The following is a 20,059-nucleotide window of genomic DNA, read 5'->3' on the forward strand; positions in this document are numbered from 1 at the left end:
TAAAACACAGAAGTGTGTGTTACTGTATTACATCATGTATTTGGCCCTTCAGACTCAGGCGGACAGAAAACGTGTCATTCATTCAGCTGTTATCTGCATACATGTCTAGGTTTGCCCGGTTTTGTCACCTCACCTTGTTGTTTATTGTTCTCTCTGTCCTTGCAGCGGTGGCGACGGAAGGGACGCTTTAAAGCCTTCCATGCTCTCTTGAAGCAGCCACCCTTTCCTTTCTTGCTCTCTATTTTAAAACACAGAAGTGTGTGTTACTGTATATCATCATGTATTTGGCCCTTCAGACTCAGGCGGACAGAAAACGTGTCATTCATTCAGCTGTTATCTGCATACATGTCTAGGTTTGCCCGGTTTTATCACCTCACCTTGTTGTTTATTGTTCTCTCTGTCCTTGCAGCGGTGGCGACGGAAGGGACGCTTTAAAGCCTTCCATGCTCTCTTGAAGCAGCCACCCTTTCCTTTCCTCTTCTCTTCTTTGGTATGTTGTTCTAAAGCACAGAACAACAACAGTGATAATCAAAAACAAAGAGAACGTTGATCATGTGTTTGGCTTTTCCGACTGAGGCACACAGAAGTATGATATATCTGTTATCATCATAAATGTCCAGGTTTGTCATCTCACCTTGGTCCTCATTGTCCTGTGGGCTGACACTATCTATGTCTTCTGCTGAAGCATCAACTGGCAGCGCAGGGTCCTGCTGGATGATTCTGACTACTTCCAGATCATCGGCTCGGGCCTCTTTGGGTGGAGAAGCTGTAGTCGGTGGCTGGCAGGGACCGGTCTGTTCTCTGTCAGATTTTCGCTGGAGGCCTGAAGTGCTCGGGACGGGCTCGTCCTGTACAATAGTCTCCACTTGGGTCTCGTGGCAGCTGCGACTGAAGGGACGCTTCATAGCCTTCCAAGTTTTCTTAAAGAAGCCACGGATTCCTTTCCTCTTTTTATCTTTGGCATGTTGTTCTACAACACAGAAAAACACACTGTAAAAATGACCAAACAAAAGCCACAACTGACACATAACATTTACATTTACATTTATTCATTTGGCAGACGCTTTTATCCAAAGCGACTTACAAGTAGTTTTTTTTTACAGTGTCACATTACTGCAGAGCGATCAGGGGTAAGGTGTCTTGCTCAAGGGCACTTCAGTCATGACCTGCTGACACTGAGATTAGAACCTTCTGATCACAAACCCAACGCTCTAACCATTAGGCCACAACTGACCCCTGACTTAAGGAAATGATTGTGAAGACAGAGACCTGATATGCTAGAAGTCCATCTGATCATAAAGTGATTTGTTAGAGATTTAACATCATGGATGTTTGTCATAAATAAAAGTTCTCATCAGATTGACTTCCAGAAATGTGCAATAATCGCTGTATTGGATGAATCGTTAAACGCATATGAAGAACTATAATCGTGAAGGTACCGGCTGCAGTGACCTCAGCACATAAGATTCAACTTTATTGTCATTACACACATATACAAGTACAGTGTAACGAAATGTAGTTTAGGTTTAACCAGAAGTGCAGAATATACAGTGAATAAATACAGAATACAACATGAGAGAATATAACACAGTGGGCATATGGACTATGAAAATATGACAGTAGGTATATACTATGAACAATATATACAGATAACCACACACAGTCACACAAACACTGTTTAGACATGTCGCGACATGCAAATAAAAACATGTCAAACGCTTTCTGGTGTTATTGAGACGATTCGCACCCAGAAATCATCGTTAAAGATGTTTGCTCACTGTGTTTACAAAACAAACACATACCGTGTGTAGTGCCATCGGACAGCGCCGTGACAGGACCAGGTTCTGGTCTCCTATCCTCGGTGAAAGCTGTACCTGGGACACTCATGGAAGATGATCCGCTCAAACACTTGATATCCGACATGAACTGAAGCGATGATCGCAGACTTGAGCTGAAATTCACTCTTGTGAGTCGCTGAGGGACGGAGCTCTTCTAGCGTTACAAACAAACTGACGTCACCGGGAGCGGGGGCGGGGCGGGAGAGAGAGACAGAGAGACAGAGAGAGAGAGAGACGGTTCGTGTACGGTTTCTCTTCATTTGTCAAGTATTTGCAGAAGAGGTGTGTTTTAAGTAGTTTACTTAAACTTGTAATGGTAACTGTTGAGTTATATGTTGTCATTAATCATATTATTATTTATGTAAGTTACTTTTGTTTTTTGATGTATGCTATTGTGCCCATGTGTGAACAAACGGGCCTTTTATTTTGACTTGAGCTCTACAAGTGTGTTTTCTGCTGCTCGTGTGCTGATGTTAAACCAGTGTGTTGAGATGTAAGTTAACAAATAAATAACACAAAGAAGTTATACCTGAACGAGTCTTTAATGAATAGATGACGGCAACATATTGCACATTAACATGACGGATGGAAATGAAAACTTTTAGTCATTTGGCAGACTCTTATGATCCGAAGAGACTTACCCTTTACATTTATACATAGGTGTGTGCCCACATACATCAATGCTCTTACCGCTGAGCTACAGTAAGAGTATAATGAATCCAGGATGAAGACCTCAATAATAACTGAACTATATGAAGCCTGAACTAAACACACAAACCATAAGAGTCATATTCAATATGACATGTGTTAGTCTTACAGATGTCTCGGTGGGTTTGCTGTTTGTTTGTTGTCGAACTGCTTTACTGCGGGATGTCAGCAGTGTTCTCCAAACACAATATAAGATAAAATGACATTATGTAATGTAACATGCACAGTAAATGTATAAAACACATATGGAAGCTTAAACAAAAAGTGCTTCTTCCGTCTCCTAACTGCTATTCATAACTACTATAGTGTAATTTCTGAGTTGTTTTCTAGATGTCTGGGGCATCTTGCTTGAATCTTGCAAGGGGGTATAGGCATACTTGTAGTGGGTGGGCTTGCAGGCTCACAGGGCACCATAGTTTTCATCTAAGGGGCATCTGGAATAAACATCTTGCAGATATGGATTATGGAGCATCATGAACAGGGGCCCATGAGAAACTGGAATAATTAGGTATTAGTGTTATGATCTGAGTGAGCTGAAACTATATTTAATCAAAGGTGGTTGTGTATGATTTAATACTATAATGTGATCATGTATTTACACTTAAGCATGTTTGGTCTCTTATGTTTTAAGAGCAAAGTAAAGTAAACTCCAGCAATGTCTGTAAGACCCAAGCTTGACACTTGACCAATGCATACATCTATTGGTGGAATGACAAGACAAAAGAAGGTAACAGGAACAGATCTGATTGGTTTAAGAGAGACCCCCTCCTTTGAGGGATTTCACTATAACTATGGGTTGGAAAACACTGTAAACTTTAGATGCTTTGGGATGAACAAATAAAGTAAATTTCTCGACACCTGGGCCCTCTTGTCTGAGCAATGTTTTGAAACTACAAGAACAACTTTCCACGACACTACCCAAACACAAATATATGTTTTTCAGTAGCACATATTAAAGTTATGTTTACATTACTCAAGTTTCCCACTTATGCTTGTAAAACAATGACAATGTTCAATCATGTTTATACATAAAATCAAAAATATGCAACATTATGTATACGTTGAAGTATGTGTTAAGTTAACAGAGCTCAAAAGATTTTCAGGTTTAATTTTTTTTTAAATATAACAAACTCTTCTAAAAAAGAGAAATGAACAATAAACACTAACAAGCACAGAGCAACACTTCCAAATTTAGTCTTCCGCAAAGAATGCTGGGAACTATAAATCCTTTGCCCAGTTTGAACAAAACACAACTCATTCATATAATAGTTATAATGAAACAAAAAAAAATTTAGGGGCAGACCTTATTTTAATTCAATTTACCCATGTTGTTCTTCTTACACATGCACAGATGATGTGTAAAATTATCATCTTAAGTGTATAGTCTAAAAAATAAATAATTGCACACTGACTACTACTTGATCCTGAGATCAGAGGTCCTAATACTATGAGTAAATAAATGACAAATGATAGGATGATCTTACAAACCACTTTATGATAAATTAACAAGCACTAGGGATGGAACGGCTTATTAAAAAAATGTGAACTGTTCAATTTACTAGTCATTGTTCTGTCAGGTCATGCGCTACATGATTTTTATTCACCATACACTGTAAGACTTTCTTGTTTTGATGTCTTGTGCACGGGCAGTTCTTCTGCGCTGTCAGTGTCACATGTGTTCAGAGGAGATGAAGAAAAGTCTGGCTGAACCTATGAAAGAGTGAGAAGAAACATTAAGCATGAATTGTTAGTGACCCAATCCTGAAACCAGTGTGAATGAATTCGGTAACGACTTACTTGTTTTGATGTCTTGTGCACGGGCAGTTCTTCTGCGCTGTCAGTGTCGCATGTGTTCAGAGGAGATGAAGAAAAGTCTGGCTGAACCTATGAAAGAGTGAGAAGAAACATTAAGCATGAATTGTTAGTGACCCAATACTGAAACCAGTGAGAATGAATTCGGTAACGACTTACTTGTTTTGATGTCTTGTGCACGGGCAGTTCTTCTGCGCTGTCAGTGTCGCATGTGTTCAGAGGAGATGAAGAAAAGTCTGGCTGAACCTATGAAAGAGTGAGAAGAAACATTAAGCATGAATTGTTAGTGACCCAATCCTGAAACCAGTGTGAATGAATTCGGTAACGACTTACTTGTTTTGATGTCTTGTGCACGGGCAGTTCTTCTGCGCTGTCAGTGTCGCATGTGTTCAGAGGAGATGAAGAAAAGTCTGGCTGAACCTATGAAAGAGTGAGAAGAAACATTAAGCATGAATTGTTAGTGACCCAATACTGAAACCAGTGAGAATGAATTCGGTAACGACTTGTTTTGATGTCTTTTGCACGGGCAGTTCTTCTGCGCTGTCAGTGTCGCATGTGTTCAGAGGAGATGAAGAAAAGTCTGGCTGAACCTATGAAAGAGTGAGAAGAAACATTAAGCATGAATTGTTAGTGACCCAATCCTGAAACCAGTGAGAATGAATTCGGTAACGACTTACTTGTTTTGATGTCTTTTGCACGGGCAGATCTTCTGCGCTGTCAGTGTCGCATGTGTTCAGAGGAGATGGAGAAAAGTCTGGCTGAACCTATGAAAGAGTGAGAAGAAACATTAAGCATGAATTGTTAGTGACCCAATCCTGAAACCAGTGAGAATGAATTCGGTAACGACTTACTTGTTTTGATGTCTTTTGCACGGGCAGTTCTTCTGCGCTGTCAGTGTCGCATGTGTTCAGAGGAGATGGAGAAAAGTCTGGCTGAACCTATGAAAGAGTGAGAAGAAACATTAAGCATGAATTGTTAGTGACCCAATCCTGAAACCAGTGAGAATGAATTCGGTAACGACTTACTTGTTTTGATGTCTTGTGCACAGGCAGTTCTTCTGCGCTGTCAGTGTCGCATGTGTTCAGAGGAGATGGAGAAAAGTCTGGCTGAACCTATGAAAGAGTGAGAAGAAACATTAAGCATGAATTGTTAGTGACCCAATCCTGAAACCAGTGAGAATGAATTCGGTAACGACTTACTTGTTTTGATGTCTTGAGCACGGGCAGTTCTTCTGCGCTGTCAGTGTCGCATGTGTTCAGAGGAGATGAAGAAAAGTCTGGCTGAACCTATGAAAGAGTGAGAAGAAACATTAAGCATGAATTGTTAGTGACCCAATCCTGAAACCAGTGAGAATGAATTCGGTAACGACTTACTTGTTTTGATGTCTTGTGCACAGGCAGTTCTTCTGCGCTGTCAGTGTCGCATGTGTTCAGAGGAGATGGAGAAAAGTCTGGCTGAACCTATGAAAGAGTGAGAAGAAACATTAAGCATGAATTGTTAGTGACCCAATCCTGAAACCAGTGAGAATGAATTCGGTAACGACTTACTTGTTTTGATGTCTTTTGCACGGGCAGTTCTTCTGCGCTGTCAGTGTCGCATGTGTTCAGAGGAGATGGAGAAAAGTCTGGCTGAACCTATGAAAGAGTGAGAATCAGTGGTGGGGGAAGAACACAAACCATGTACTTGAGTAAAAGTAGAGATACCCAAGGTAAAATATTACTCAAGTAAAAGTAGAAGTGCTGCCTTTAAACATTCACTTGAGTAAAAGTACAAAAGTATTTGCCTTCATATGTACTCAAGTATCCAAGTACTATGATTTTTTTTATGGCTATAATGTCCCATTATCATTTTTGTCACAAGACTCTTGCTTAACTCAGTCTATATGAAGACTTTAATGTCACTCTTGGCACATAAATCTATTAATACAATTACATGAATTAGTCAGATAGACACTGATGTCTATTTAAATTTCCATAAGCCCAAAACCTTGAAGCCAAACTATTTCCTTTAGAACTCAATGAAATAACAGGACTTGAGAGCAGGTAGTTTCGGTTTAACATTTATTTGTAACAATAATCCAAGTTTTTATTTAAACTGAAACTTGCAATGGAACAAAAGAGAAACATTTTGTGGGTCTGTGAATGTATAAGATGCTTTAAGAGACACTCAAAACAAAACACATCTCAAAACAAATAACCTGTCAACTCAGGTGACATACTAAAATAGCAAGCCTCAAATGGTAATGACCAATAGTTGTGGCAGTAAACATTATTAATTAGCATTAATTGTGCTTTTGGTGAGCATGTGTAGCAAGTGGCAGCAATGTGTGTGTTGACTACGCCACCCCGAGATCTAACCCGGGGAAATAAAAGTAACCACCAAGGCTTCTATAGATTTAAGCAATCAGGTTCGGGCATTGAATAAACAGAGAAATGCTTCCATACCAAATATACAATTTTATTAATCAAATACACAGCAAACAACACTCTGGAAGCTGACGTCAGCCTATTCTTAAAACACTACACTCAGAGCGAGGCTCAATACCACATCAAAATACATCCACATTCACAGCAATCCAAACAATTCATACAATCCACAACACACACCAATAAATAAATAATACACAAAGATGTGTATTTCAATGTACCAACAGACTCTCTCATACACTCACAAAACCGGGCATGAGGCGTACTGGTGGGCGTCCAGCGGCTCGGGCATGAGCATCCAAATAATCCACTCCAAAGCACGTGTACAGCCACACAACCAGCACGGCAACGGTCACACTGTGAAAGTACCCACACTACACACAAAAGAGGAACCCACCACCTCGAGTACGCCGTCCCCACCGTCAGCACTCAGCTCCTTTACATATAACAAGGACAAAATAAACCAAATTTAACTTCAACAACAGTAATACTGAGAAATTAAATAAACAAAGAATGAAGTCTTAACATAAACAAACTGGGATCATGAAACAACGTTACGAAAACAATCAAATAAACAAAAGGGCGAAATAAATGACTTTAACAAATGACTATAATGCTGGTGAATAAAGTAAACAAAAGGGCAAAGGGAATGATCTGGCCAAACAACTAATGCTGGTAAATAAGATAAACAAACGAAAAGGGCAAAAGAAATGACTTAAACAAACAAAAGCAAATGCCTTTTAAGTCACAATTAAGGGCACACATGAGGTATTTTCGCCAGCCAAATGAGCTCCGGCCATTAACTCTAACTTGGTGAAAAGCCCAGAACATGAAGGAGACGTGCGTCAACAGCACTTGAGCAAAGCAGCAGTCGCCCTAAGGCAGGCCGCAAGCGCTTCCTTGCTAATATAATAGCTATCCCTAAAACACACAAAAGTGGTTTTAAGCTACATCTGAGAGAAGGTAAACACATAGCCCGACTGGGAAAGCACTTACCCGAACAGCCATACACAGCTACACGAATCTTGCAGGCAATGCGCCGTGCGCAAGTTAGCGAAGTCTGTTACTCCGTTCAATTAAATGACAAAGAAATGGGGTAACCACAACACAGCAAGGGATTCTAAAATAAAACAAATCAGAATCCTTACATGAACCAGCAACAAACTAGCAACAGTATAACATTGACGACCTACATACCTGCAACACCACCACAAACTAGGTGAACCGAAACATGCGCCTCTAGCGTCACGTACTGCCACCAAGGGGTACGTTCGGGTTATAACACCCCCCTCCTGACATGATTGGCAACCAATACTACACCAAGAGCCAATCGTAACCAAGTGGGGAGGAGGGGCTACAATTAACCACAGTCCATCCTGCCACACATGCTAGCACGGTATGGCACTGATGATCTTACTTAACGTTCTAACTAAAGTTGCAATAACTTTTATTCAGCTTGAGAAGGAGCTGATTCTCAAAGTTGTTTGAGTCCAGTCTTGCCCTCCTGGGACTGAAAATAAGCCCTTCTGTGCTGAAAAGACGTTCACAAGCTGCAGAGGGGGGTAAAGCAGTATCGAGCTTCAAAGACAACTTACAGACTGATGGGAAGGACTTGAGAATGTCTTTGTCATCATCTTTGCAGGCAAGGTAACCATCTAACTGCTTGATACCTTCCTGACCATGAGTAGGCTTCATGCTCGCAAAGAAGTCCTCTTCCTCAGAGCCACTGGAACCATCAACTGGCAGCTGATTCAAAGTCTCTTCCTCCAGATGGTCCTTGATGTAGTCCATGCCTGAAATGGACATTTCCATAGATGCTTAGAATCAAAACTTCACTGTGATCATACATTTCTTCTCCTGATTAAAATATCAAAAGAACAGTATTGCCCCATGTTTTTCCAATGTGCATTTAAAACAAACCTTAACAAATTGAGAATGTCAAGATACAATTTTAGTTGTATATCTTAAAAACAAAATAACACTTGGCTTAGTTTCTTTGAATCTTTAACTAATGACACTTTTCAAAAGTAAAAATAATCGTACCTAGTTTGACGATGTTTTCATCTAATGTCCAGGATGTTTTAAATTTCGGGACAAGGACTGCAGCCGCAATAAACTCTGGCTCTACCAGCATGTCTCCAAAGCGCTGCTGCAGGCCTTTTTGGAGGGCATCAACCAGAGGTTTGCAGTACCTGGAGGTAATGCCAATTCGGTCAAGTTTCGAGATGAGGAGGGTCAGAGTAGGCAGAAGCCATCCCATCTGAACATCAATTTCAGCCTGAAGGATGTTGCGGGCTTTGGCAACGGGGCTCATGGTTCTGGCATACTCCTCCAGAAAGGCAATTTTAACTGGACTCAACCTATCACACATTGAAACGACAACAATTAATAATTTCATGTCATTTTAAGTGTGTGTGTGTGTCATTTTAGAAACAGTGGAATTACTAGGCCCTCAGGAGATAAATTATTGTATTTCTCCCTGTACTGTATCTACTTCTATCCGATCCGTACTGAGCATTGAGTAGTCAAGCAACTATTCAAAGTAATGCCTTAAAAAATAGCAGTTTTACCATTAACATTACTGGAACATGAATTAAAAAAAATTAAAAGAAAAAAAAAACATCAACAGCATTTACATTGGCAACTTGATTGAAGAGCAGACGGTTCTGATAGACGCTCCCTCTCCCTGATCTTTAATTATTCGAAGCATTCTCTCAATGGCGAGAAATAAGGAATTCCACCTTGTTGCATTGGGGCGGATCAGCTGAATTTTGCAAGCGTCTTCTATAATCTCTGCAGCAGCAGCAGATCTGCCACACTTATTCCATAGTGCATGACACTTAGAGAACGCTGATCGGGACAGCTTCTTGTAAGCTTCATTTGAACAGGCTTTTGCTGCGTCCACCGTGGAAACCAGGTTTAATAAGTGGCTGGCACATCGATGATCTAAAACAGCTGTGACCTCTACAAAGTCCACTTCAACACCATCCACATCCTCATGATCATCACACATCTCGTCAATGATCTCATCATCTTCAAAGTGGTCCTTGACATGAGAGAGGCGTCAGGCTGAAGTTCATTCAAGAAAGCTTGAAACGATGGCTGGTCCATCACACTAACGGGTTGTAGACTCTCGGTCACAAAATTCAACACATGATGATGAACATTCTTCTGTGTGACTAGCTTGGTTTCTCTCAATTTCAACTGTCTGGAAGTTGAAGGAGCCTCCTCGCTCTCCATTTTTCTTTTTCTTGGTGCTGTTAGGGCAATATATCTCTGCATGGCTGCCATGTTTTCTCTGCAAAAAGGCAAAATTCAAAACATTAACTACATGAGAGATCAGTCTCCTTTCTTTGATAAAATAAAATAAGATAATAAAATAACAAAATATATTTTACGTGCTTTTCTTTTAGCATGTCATGAGAAATACAGAGTATATTATTTTCAGCATGGCTCAGTTAGATCAGTCTTTGGAAGCTTTTGAAAATAATCTGATGCGTTGAATCTGATGTGTTGAATCTGATCTGCTGAATCTGATGTGTTGAATCTGATGCGCTGAATCTGATGCGTTGAATCTGATGCGCTGAATCTGATGCGTTGAATCTGATGCGCTGAATCTGATGCGTTTTAATCTGTTGCGCTGAATCTGATGTGTTGAATCTGATTGGTTTTGTTTGGAAAAATAGGATACATTATATAAGAAAATCAGTATTAATGAACTCGTATGAAAATGGTGGTCTCAATTTCCTGAATTTTGCTACATTAAACAATACATTTAAAATCAAGTGGATTAGACAACTTGTTAGGTATCCAGTCTCTATTTGGAATATTATTCCCCTCCATATTTTATCTAGTCTGGGTGGCATACATTTCTTCCTTGTTTCCAATTTTGATATTAACAAAATACCTGTAAAACTTTCTGCATTTCATCGTCAAGCTTTTCTGGCTTGGAGTTTAATTTACAAACACAACTTTTCACCACACAAATACTTTATCTGGAATAATAAGGACATTCTTTTCAAACAAAAAACTATTTTCTTTGAAAATTGGTTTCGAAATAATATTGTTCTGGTAGACCAACCTTTTAATTCAGATGGCCTTCTTTTTACTTATAAGGAATTCTTGTCCAAATATAATATTCCTATACCACCAAGGGAATTTGCAATTGTTTTTGGAGCAATTTCTTCTAAAATATGCATGTTATTTAAACAACAAAAAAGATTAGATTACCAGCAACTTCCACCCCTTTCACCAAATCAGTCCCTTGTAGGTAAAATATGTTTCTCCAGTCATTATAATTATAACAGGTCAATAAGAGCCCTTTTTCAGGGAGATATTGTTTCGAGACCAAATGTTATTGCTTACTGGAGTCAGTTTGTGAATGATGTTGACTGGAAAAAAGTCTGGCTTCTACCCAATCGCTATCTCTTAACAAACAAGGTTAAAGAAGTATCTTTTAAACTTCTTCATAGAATATACCCTGCTAAACACTATTTAGCCCAATTTAAAAAGGATATTGATGAAAGTTGTAGTTTTTGCAAAAACAAGCCAGAAACAGCTGTTCATTTATTTTGGCACTGCCCTTATGTATCTTTTTTTTGGCAAAATGTACTTTGTTTCATTGTTGAAAATATTGATAAAAAATTTACATTACTGTGGAAAAATGTTCTACTAGGTGTTGTAAACTCAAAAGATAAACAACCCTGCACTTATTTTATTAATTTTCTTATTTTAATGGCTAAATTCCACATTCATAAATGCAAATTTTCAGGGAAAAAGCCATGTTTTGTTGCATTTGAACATGAAGTGAAGCTTTATATTAAGACAATATTGAAGAAACAAAAAGTTACTAAAATTCTGCAAGCACGTTCACTCTTTGAAGTATTCCTATAATACTGACTGTACCTCCCCCTAGCTTTTGAAATGTTTTGAAATGTACTGTATTTCTATTGTCTGTTTTGATACTTTCTTCAATAAAAAAAAAAAAAAAATGTGTTGAATCTGATGCGCTGAATCTGATGTGTTGAATCTGATGCGCTGAATCTGATGTGTTGAATCTGATGCGCTGAATCTGATGTATTGAATCTGATGCGCTGAATCTGATGTGTTGAATCTGATGCGCTGAATCTGATGTGTTGAATTGATGCGCTGAATCTGATGTGTTGAATCTGATGCGCTGAATCTGATGTGTTGAATCTGATGTGTTGAATTGATGCGCTGAATCTGATGTGTTGAATCTGATGCGCTGAATCTGATGTGTTGAATCTGATGCGCTGAATCTGATGCGTTGAATCTGATGCGCTGAATCTGATGTGTTGAATCTGATGCGCTGAATCTGATGTGTTGAATCTGATGCGCTGAATCTGATGTGTTGAATCTGATGCGCTGAATCTGATGTGTTGAATCTGATGCGCTGAATCTGATGCGTTGAATCTGATGCGCTGAATCTGATGTGTTGAATCTGATGCGCTGAATCGTATGTTCGAGCGATGTACTGTGATCGGTGCTCGTTTTACCAGTTCAGTTTTGATCCACTCATAAATAAAAAGTAACGAGTGATTTTGAAATGTAGTGGAGTAAAAAGTACGATATTTGACTTTGAAATGTAGTGGAGTAAAAAGTACGATATTTGACTTTGAAATGTAGTGGAGTTGAAGTAAAAGTTTCCCAAAATTGAAATACTTGAATAAAGTACAAAGATACACAAAAAAACGACTTAAGTACACTAAAGAATTACATTTACTTTGTTACTGTCCACCACTGGAAATGATAAAACCTTCATTAGTGTGTTTGTGAAAACGCTGTTGTTTTATTGAATCTGTGAAGAACATGTTTACGTTCAAATGCGCGGATCTGTCGGTGACTTTAACTCTCAACAGTAGCAGGCGCCTCTTAATCATGTACCACGACTCTGGACACCTTTCCTCCCTTCTTGACCAATTCCCAATGTTCAGATGCAAAAATCCTATACCTTTTTCATGTCCTGGTAAAAACAAATATATCATGTCCTGTGCCCCTTAACACCCTGCAAGATGCTCCCCTGAGAGCTGCTCCCTTGGGAGCCCATAGGAGCCCATATATCTCATGGGCCCCTGTTCATGATGCTCCATAATCCATATCTGCAAGATGTTTATTCCAGATGCCCCTTAGATGAAAACTATGGTGCCCTGTGAGCCTGCAAGCCCACCCACTACAAGTATGCCTATACCCCCTTGCAAGATTCAAGCAAGATGCCCCAGACATCTAGAAAACAACTCAGAAATTACACTATAGTAGTTATGAATAGCAGTTAGGAGACGGAAGAAGCACTTTTTGTTTAAGCTTCCATATGTGTATTATACATTTACTGTGCATGTTACATTACATAATGTCATTTGATCTTATATTGTGTTTGGAGAACACTGCTGACATCCCGCAGTAAAGCAGTTCGACAACAAACAAACAGCAAACCCACCGAGACATCTGTAAGACTAACACATGTCATATTGAATATGACTCTTATGGTTTGTGTGTTTAGTTCAGGCTTCATATAGTTCAGTTATTATTGAGGTCTTCATCCTGGATTCATTATACTCTTACTGTAGCTCAGCGGTAAGAGCATTGATGTATGTGGGCACACACCTATGTATAAATGTAAAGGGTAAGTCTCTTCGGATCATAAGAGTCTGCCAAATGACTAAAAGTTTTCATTTCCATCCGTCATGTTAATGTGCAATATGTTGCCGTCATCTATTCATTAAAGACTCGTTCAGGTATAACTTCTTTGTGTTATTTATTTGTTAACTTACATCTCAACACACTGGTATAACATCAGCACACGAGAAGCAGAAAACCGTACACGAACCGTCTCTCTCTCTCTCTCTCTCTGTCTCTCTGTCTCTCTGTCTCTCTCTCCCCCTCCCGCCCCGCCCCCGCTCCCGGTGACGTCAGTTTGTTTGTAACGCTAGAAGAGCTCCGTCCCTCAGCGACTCACAAGAGTGAATTTCTGCTCAAGTCTGCGATCATCGCTTCAGTTCATGTCGGATATCAAGTGTTTGAGCGGATCATCTTCCATGAGTGTCCCAGGTACAGCTTTCACCGAGGATAGGAGACCAGAACCTGGTCCTGTCACGGCGCTGTCCGATGGCACTACACACGGTATGTGTTTGTTTTGTAAACACAGTGAGCAAACATCTTTAACGATGATTTCTGTGTGCGAATCGTCTCAATAACACCAGAAAGCGTTTGACATGTTTTTATTTGCATGTCGCGACATGTCTAAACAGTGTTTGTGTGACTGTGTGTGGTTATCTGTATATATTGTTCATAGTATATACCTACTGTCATATTTTCATAGTCCATATGCCCACTGTGTTATATTCTCTCATGTTGTATTCTGTATTTATTCACTGTATATTCTGCACTTCTGGTTAAACCTAAACTACATTTCGTTACACTGTACTTGTATATGTGTGTAATGACAATAAAGTTGAATCTTATGTGCTGAGGTCACTGCAGCCGGTACCTTCACGATTATAGTTCTTCATATGCGTTTAACGATTCATCCAATACAGCGATTATTGCACATTTCTGGAAGTCAATCTGATGAGAACTTTTATTTATGACAAACATCCATGATGTTAAATCTCTAACAAATCACTTTATGATCAGATGGACTTCTAGCATATCAGGTCCCTGTCAAAGGTTCTCTCTGAGACAAATACATGATATAATGACACATTTATCAACTATGTCTGATGTATTTCTTTGACTGTAATCATCACTGTGTTCACTATTCGGTGTTTAGAACAACATGCAGAAGATGCGAGGATTCAAAGCCATATCAAGCTGGTCTGCTGTGAGCCGTCTGATAGTGAGTCTATCTGCATGCGATTATATTTGTAATTTCACCCCAGTAAAACTTACCACAAACATGTCTTGACAATCACACGAATAGGCAACATCATATACAGTCTTACTAGATTCTTTGTGTCTGTGTGTTTTTCAGAAATATTTGAGTCGGTCTATAAAACAGATCGTTTTCTAGGTCAAGGTAGCTTTGGGACCGTCTTCTCAGCCGTCTGCAAATCTGATGGCCAACAGGTAGTGCACTTTTACCGCATTCAGCAAACCTTTTACTACTTATGTGTCTAGAGATTCAAGTTCATGTCTTGATCTTTGTGTTTTTGCATTTTCAGGTTGCTGTCAAATCCATATGGAAACTTAAAAACAACACTACTAATGTTGTAAGTTGGTCAATCATCATGAATTTTTATGTGGTTATTTAATGGCCTATGATACGATTCAATTAATATGAACCTGCAGTTAACAAGAAATAGACATGAGATGGATAATATAGTCCACAGAGCTTTGAGCAGGCCTGGCTCATGTGATCTTACCTACATAATGTCCATCCAAATATAACAATATTTCTTCTGATCTTATACTCTTGATCTAGGATGGCTGTAAATTGAACACCGATGTAGTAATGATGGCAACACTGCAACAATATCCCACATGCCCCTACGTCATACAGATGTTTGAATGGTTTGACTACCCAGACCACATCAAAGTTGTGATGGAGAACCCTCATCCCTGCACAGAACTGGTGACGTTAATTATGTGTCGTGAACTCGATATAGAAAAAACTAGAATCATCATGTGTCAGGCAGTAGAGGCAGTCAAACACTGCCTTGACCATGGCATCTTTCACAATGACATCCACGCGGGCAACATACTGGTCAACACAAGAACCTTCAACATCAAGTTAATAGACTTTGGGTGTGCTATGCTGTACAAGAAAGAGGCCTACCAAAGAAACACATATAGAGGTGAGGTGGTTCAGTGGCTTCTTGTAGCACAGTGTGGAATCACATTATACAAATATACATGACCCTTTTACAGATTCACTCAACTCAGAGAACATCTTTCTTACAGGAGCAAAACTGTACAGGCCACCTGAGGTCAAATCAGGAAACTCGTTCGATGGCCCAAAAACAAATGTTTATCAACTCGGAAGGATCCTGGAAAGAATGAGTTCCGGGTTACGTTCCGAAGGTAAGTATATTTACAGACATACTGTTACACACATACAGAAAGTGCAAAACAGTTAAATATTTTTCCTATACTTATAACCAAATATACTTATAATCCTATACTTATAACCAAAGCAAGAGAAACAAATATTTCAGCTGTCTCAGGTTCCCATACACTAACCGATTACACCACCTTGATGTTAAAATTCCTCTTTAAAATTTTACAGAATGTCGGAGACTTTATAAGAAATGTCAGAGCTGGAATCCATCTGACCGGCCAACATTTGAGGATCTCCTAAAAGATCAGTGGCTTTTTAAACCTCTCTAATACAGTCAGCATTCCCACCATTATAGTTCACCCCACCGCTACTGTATAGTCAACTACACCACTACAGTCAATTCACGAATTCGCCCTCGCCGATAAACAGCTTGTTAGGATAGATGGTAAAGCATAGGCATGAAGGTTATGGGTATTTAGCGTGTTGTGCAGGGAGTGGGCTCCGAGCTCGCCGATAAACAGCTTGTTAGGATAGATGGTAAAGCATAGGCATGAAGGTTATGGGTATTTGGCGTGTTGTGCAGGGAGTGGGCTCCGAGCTCGCCGATAAACAGCTTGTTAGGATAGATGGTAAAGCATAGGCATGAAGGTTATGGGTATTTGGCGTGTTGTGCAGGGAGTGGGCTCCGAGCTCGGCGATAAACAGCTTGTTAGGATAGATGGTAAAGCATAGGCATGAAGGTTATGGGTATTTGGCGTGTTGTGCAGGGAGTGGGCTCCGAGCTCACCGATAAACAGCTTGTTAGGATAGATGGTAAAGCATAGGCATGAAGGTTATGGGTATTTAGCGTGTTGTGCAGGGAGTGGGCTCCGAGCTCGGCGATAAACAGCTTGTTAGGATAGATGGTAAAGCATAGGCATGAAGGTTATGGGTATTTGGCGTGTTGTGCAGGGAATGGGCTCCGAGCTCGGCGATAAACAGCTTGTTAGGATAGATGGTAAAGCATAGGCATGAAGGTTATGGGTATTTGGCGTGTTGTGCAGGGAGTGGGCTCCGAGCTCGGCGATAAACAGCTTGTTAGGATAGATGGTAAAGCATAGGCATGAAGGTTATGGGTATTTGGCGTGTTGTGCAGGGAGTGGGCTCCGAGCTCGGCGATAAACAGCTTGTTAGGATAGATGGTAAAGCATAGGCATGAAGGTTATGGGTATTTGGCGTGTGCAGAGTTTGTATGTATGTGCGAGTGTTTTATAGATGTGTGTGTGTGCAGAGTTTGTATGTATGTGTGAGTGTTTTATAGATGTGTGTGTGCAGAGTCTGTATGTATGTGTGAGTGTTTTATAGATGCGTGTGTGTGCAGAGTTTGTATGTATGTGTGAGTGTTTTATAGATGCGTGTGTGTGCAGAGTTTGTATGTATGTGTGAGTGTTTTATAGATGTGTGTGTGTGCAGAGTTTGTATGTATGTGTGAGTGTTTTATAGACGTGTGTGTGTGTGCAGAGTTTGTATGTATGTGTGAGTGTTTTATAGACGTGTGTGTGTGTGCAGAGTCTGTATGTATGTGTGAGTGTTTTATAGATGTGTGTGTGTGTGCAGAGTTTGTATGTATGTGTGAGTGTTTTATAGATGTGTGTGTGTGCAGAGTTTGTATGTATGTGTGAGTGTTTTATAGATGTGTGTGTGTGTGCAGAGTTTGTATGTATGTGTGAGTGTTTTATAGATGTGTGTGTGTGCAGAGTTTGTATGTATGTGCGAGTGTTTTATAGACGTGTGTGTGTGCAGAGTTTGTATGTATGTGCGAGTGTTTTATAGACGTGTGTGTGTGCAGAGTTTGTATGTATGTGTGAGTGTTTTATAGATGTGTGTGTGTGGGCAGAGTTTGTATGTATGTGCGAGTGTTTTATAGATGTGTGTGTGTGCAGAGTTTGTATGTATGTGTGAGTGTTTTATAGATGTGTGTGTGTGCAGAGTTTGTATGTATGTGCGAGTGTTTTATAGATGTGTGTGTGTGCAGAGTTTGTATGTATGTGTGAGTGTTTTATAGATGTGTGTGTGTGCAGAGTTTGTATGTATGTGTGAGTGTTTTATAGACGTGTGTGTGTGGAGAGTTTGTATGTATGTCGGAATTGGATGCACGGTCGGAATTGGATGCTGTGGAGAAGCAGATCCAGGATTTACTTGAGAAGCAGACACGGCTGCGAGAACGTATAACGGCGCTGGAAACATCCCGTGATGAAGCTCGCAAATCCGCGGTAAGTTTTCATTGCGATTATAATACTTCTTCCACTTCTACTCCGCGTGTTTCTCTGCACAGAGCCCAGGCTACGAGAACACGATCAGCCCAAATGAACTTCACTCCTGCACCGGCACACCATCGGCGAAAGGCACAAGCCAGGACCGGTGAGATGACTCAGCTGCCGCCACCAGTCTTCGAGATCCCGAACAGGAACCGCTTTGCCGCCCTCTGTGAGACCGAATGCAACGCTGTGATCATCGGAGACTCGATCGTCCGGAACATACGCGCTACATCTACTAAAGGTAAGGTGCGCACTCACTGTTTTCCCGGCGCTCGTGTTCTTGATGTGTCTGCGCAGGTACCTGCGATCCTGAAGGACAACGCTAACGTCGAAGCTGTCGTGCTGCACGCGGGAGTAAACGACGTCAGGAAGCGGCAGTCGGAGATCCTGAAGAGAGATTTCAGGAGTCTGATCGAGACGGTACGCAACGCATCGCCAGCAGCGAGGATTATCGTATCAGGACCGCTGCCTACCTACCGACGAGGGAATGATAAGTTCATTAGACTTTTTTCACTTAATCAATGGTTGATGTCATGGTGTATTGAACAGAAGCTGCTCTTTGTAAATAATTTTGATCTGTTCTGGGAGCGACCTAGGCTCTTCCTCCCCGACGGCCTGCACCCCAGCAGCATCGGCGCGGCTCTCCTTTCCGACAACATCTCGAAGGCGCTACGCACCTGTTGACTGTGTCTCCCTCAGGTAAGTCTCCCTCAGGTAAGTCAAAACCTTAACCATAGAATGTGCGCATCAACTGCTATAAATGTTACTGTTTCAAAATATATAGAGACTATATGTGTCCCCCGAATAATACTACCAAGTAAATTTTTTTGCAAAAGTCATAGAATTTTTTTTATCGTGATTAAACCTGAAGACAATGTAATAAACAACCAAAACCAATTTATAAAGTTCGGCCTACTCAATATTAGATCACTAAATTCAAAGGCAGTTATTGTGAATGAAATGATCACGGACAACAGTTTTGATATACTCTGTTTTACCGAGACCTGGCTTAAACCAAATGATTATTTCGGTCTAAATGAGTGTACCCCACCAAGCTACTGTTATATGCATGAGCCACGTCCGGTTGGTCGGGGTGGCGGCGTAGCTACAATATTTAGAAACTTTCTTAATGTAACTCAGAGAATAAAGCATAAATTTAAATCATTTGAAGTAATTGCGTTGAACATAATTATTCCTAACAAAAGTAAAAAACCATTGCTTTCTTTTGCATTGGCTACGGTGTATAGACCACCTGGTCCCTATACTGAATTTCTGAAAGAGTTCGCGGACTTACTATCGGATCTATTGGTTAACGCTGATAAAATACTAATTGTCGGAGATTTTAATATCCACGTAGATAGTGCAAATGATGCATTAGCACTGGCGTTTACAGAACTACTACAATCTTTTGGGGTAATACAACACATTAAAGGACCCACTCATCGATTTAATCATACACTAGACCTGATTATATCTCACGGAGCCGATCTAACCAATATAGATATTACGCCTCAAAGCGAAGATGTCACCGATCACTATCTTATAACGGGTACTTTGTGCACGTCTGGAATCAGCCCTTTAACTCGTTATCGACAGGGTAGAACAATCACCTCCGCTACTAAAGATAGTTTCACAAAGACCTTGCCAGATCTGACTCCTTTAATAACCGTACCAATAAATAAAGAATCGCTCGATGACATGACCAGGAAATTGGGCACTATTTTCTCTAATACATTAGAAGCAGTCGCACCTACAAAGTCAAAAAAGATTACTGAGAAAAATATTGCACCATGGTACAATAGCACCACTCGGGCCCTAAAAAGAGAAACTCGCAAACTAGAGCGCAAATGGATAAAATCGCAATTAGAAGTCTTTAAAATGGCGTGGAAAGAGAGTGCAAATTGTTATAAAAAGGCACTAAAAGCAGCAAAGGCTGAGCACCTTAGTAACCTCATAGAAACCAAC

The 20,059-nt window shown here is 40.2% G+C and overlaps 2 protein-coding genes across 3 annotated transcripts; one reads left to right on the top strand and one right to left on the bottom strand.

Annotated features, from left to right (window-relative positions):
* Positions 1-2,363: 2,363 nt before the first annotated feature.
* On the bottom strand, positions 2,364-8,038 carry LOC306898283 (uncharacterized protein). Of its 2 annotated transcripts, XM_079463628.1 has the most exons (14): positions 7,982-8,037; positions 7,781-7,904; positions 7,182-7,220; positions 5,906-5,992; positions 5,732-5,818; positions 5,558-5,644; positions 5,384-5,470; positions 5,210-5,296; positions 5,036-5,122; positions 4,862-4,948; positions 4,692-4,778; positions 4,518-4,604; positions 4,344-4,430; positions 2,364-4,256 (listed from the first exon to the last, which is right to left on the bottom strand). In XM_079463628.1, exons 2-14 carry the CDS (start codon positions 7,790-7,792, stop codon positions 4,143-4,145), a joined length of 1,035 nt encoding a protein of 344 aa, XP_079319754.1. In that variant the 5' UTR covers positions 7,793-7,904; positions 7,982-8,037; the 3' UTR covers positions 2,364-4,142. The 2 variants fall into 2 exon arrangements, with proteins under 2 accessions (XP_079319754.1, XP_079319755.1); XM_079463629.1 differs by lacking the exon at positions 7,182-7,220 and having other exon boundaries at positions 7,982-8,038.
* Positions 8,039-13,800: 5,762 nt separating this feature from the next.
* Positions 13,801-16,126, top strand: LOC306899039 (serine/threonine-protein kinase pim-3-like; the record flags this gene model as incomplete). Its single annotated transcript, XM_079464990.1, has 7 exons — positions 13,801-13,921; positions 14,571-14,636; positions 14,772-14,866; positions 14,962-15,009; positions 15,222-15,594; positions 15,701-15,820; positions 16,026-16,126. 7 exons carry the CDS (start codon positions 13,801-13,803, stop codon positions 16,124-16,126), a joined length of 924 nt encoding a protein of 307 aa, XP_079321116.1.
* Positions 16,127-20,059: the final 3,933 nt, after the last annotated feature.

The sequence above is a fragment of the Barbatula barbatula genome (genome assembly GCF_947034865.1).
Source record: "Barbatula barbatula genome assembly, chromosome: 9".
Lineage (NCBI taxonomy): Eukaryota > Metazoa > Chordata > Actinopteri > Cypriniformes > Nemacheilidae > Barbatula > Barbatula barbatula.

Bases quoted from the DNA above. Each gene is read 5' to 3' on its own strand.
- LOC306898283 (XM_079463628.1), bottom strand. The intron at 5,993-7,181 runs GTGGGTTCCTCT...ACTCTTTCATAG, and splicing joins GGGACGGCGTACTCGAGGTG to GTTCAGCCAGACTTTTCTCC. The intron at 4,605-4,691 runs GTAAGTCGTTAC...ACTCTTTCATAG, and splicing joins TGCACAAGACATCAAAACAA to GTTCAGCCAGACTTTTCTTC.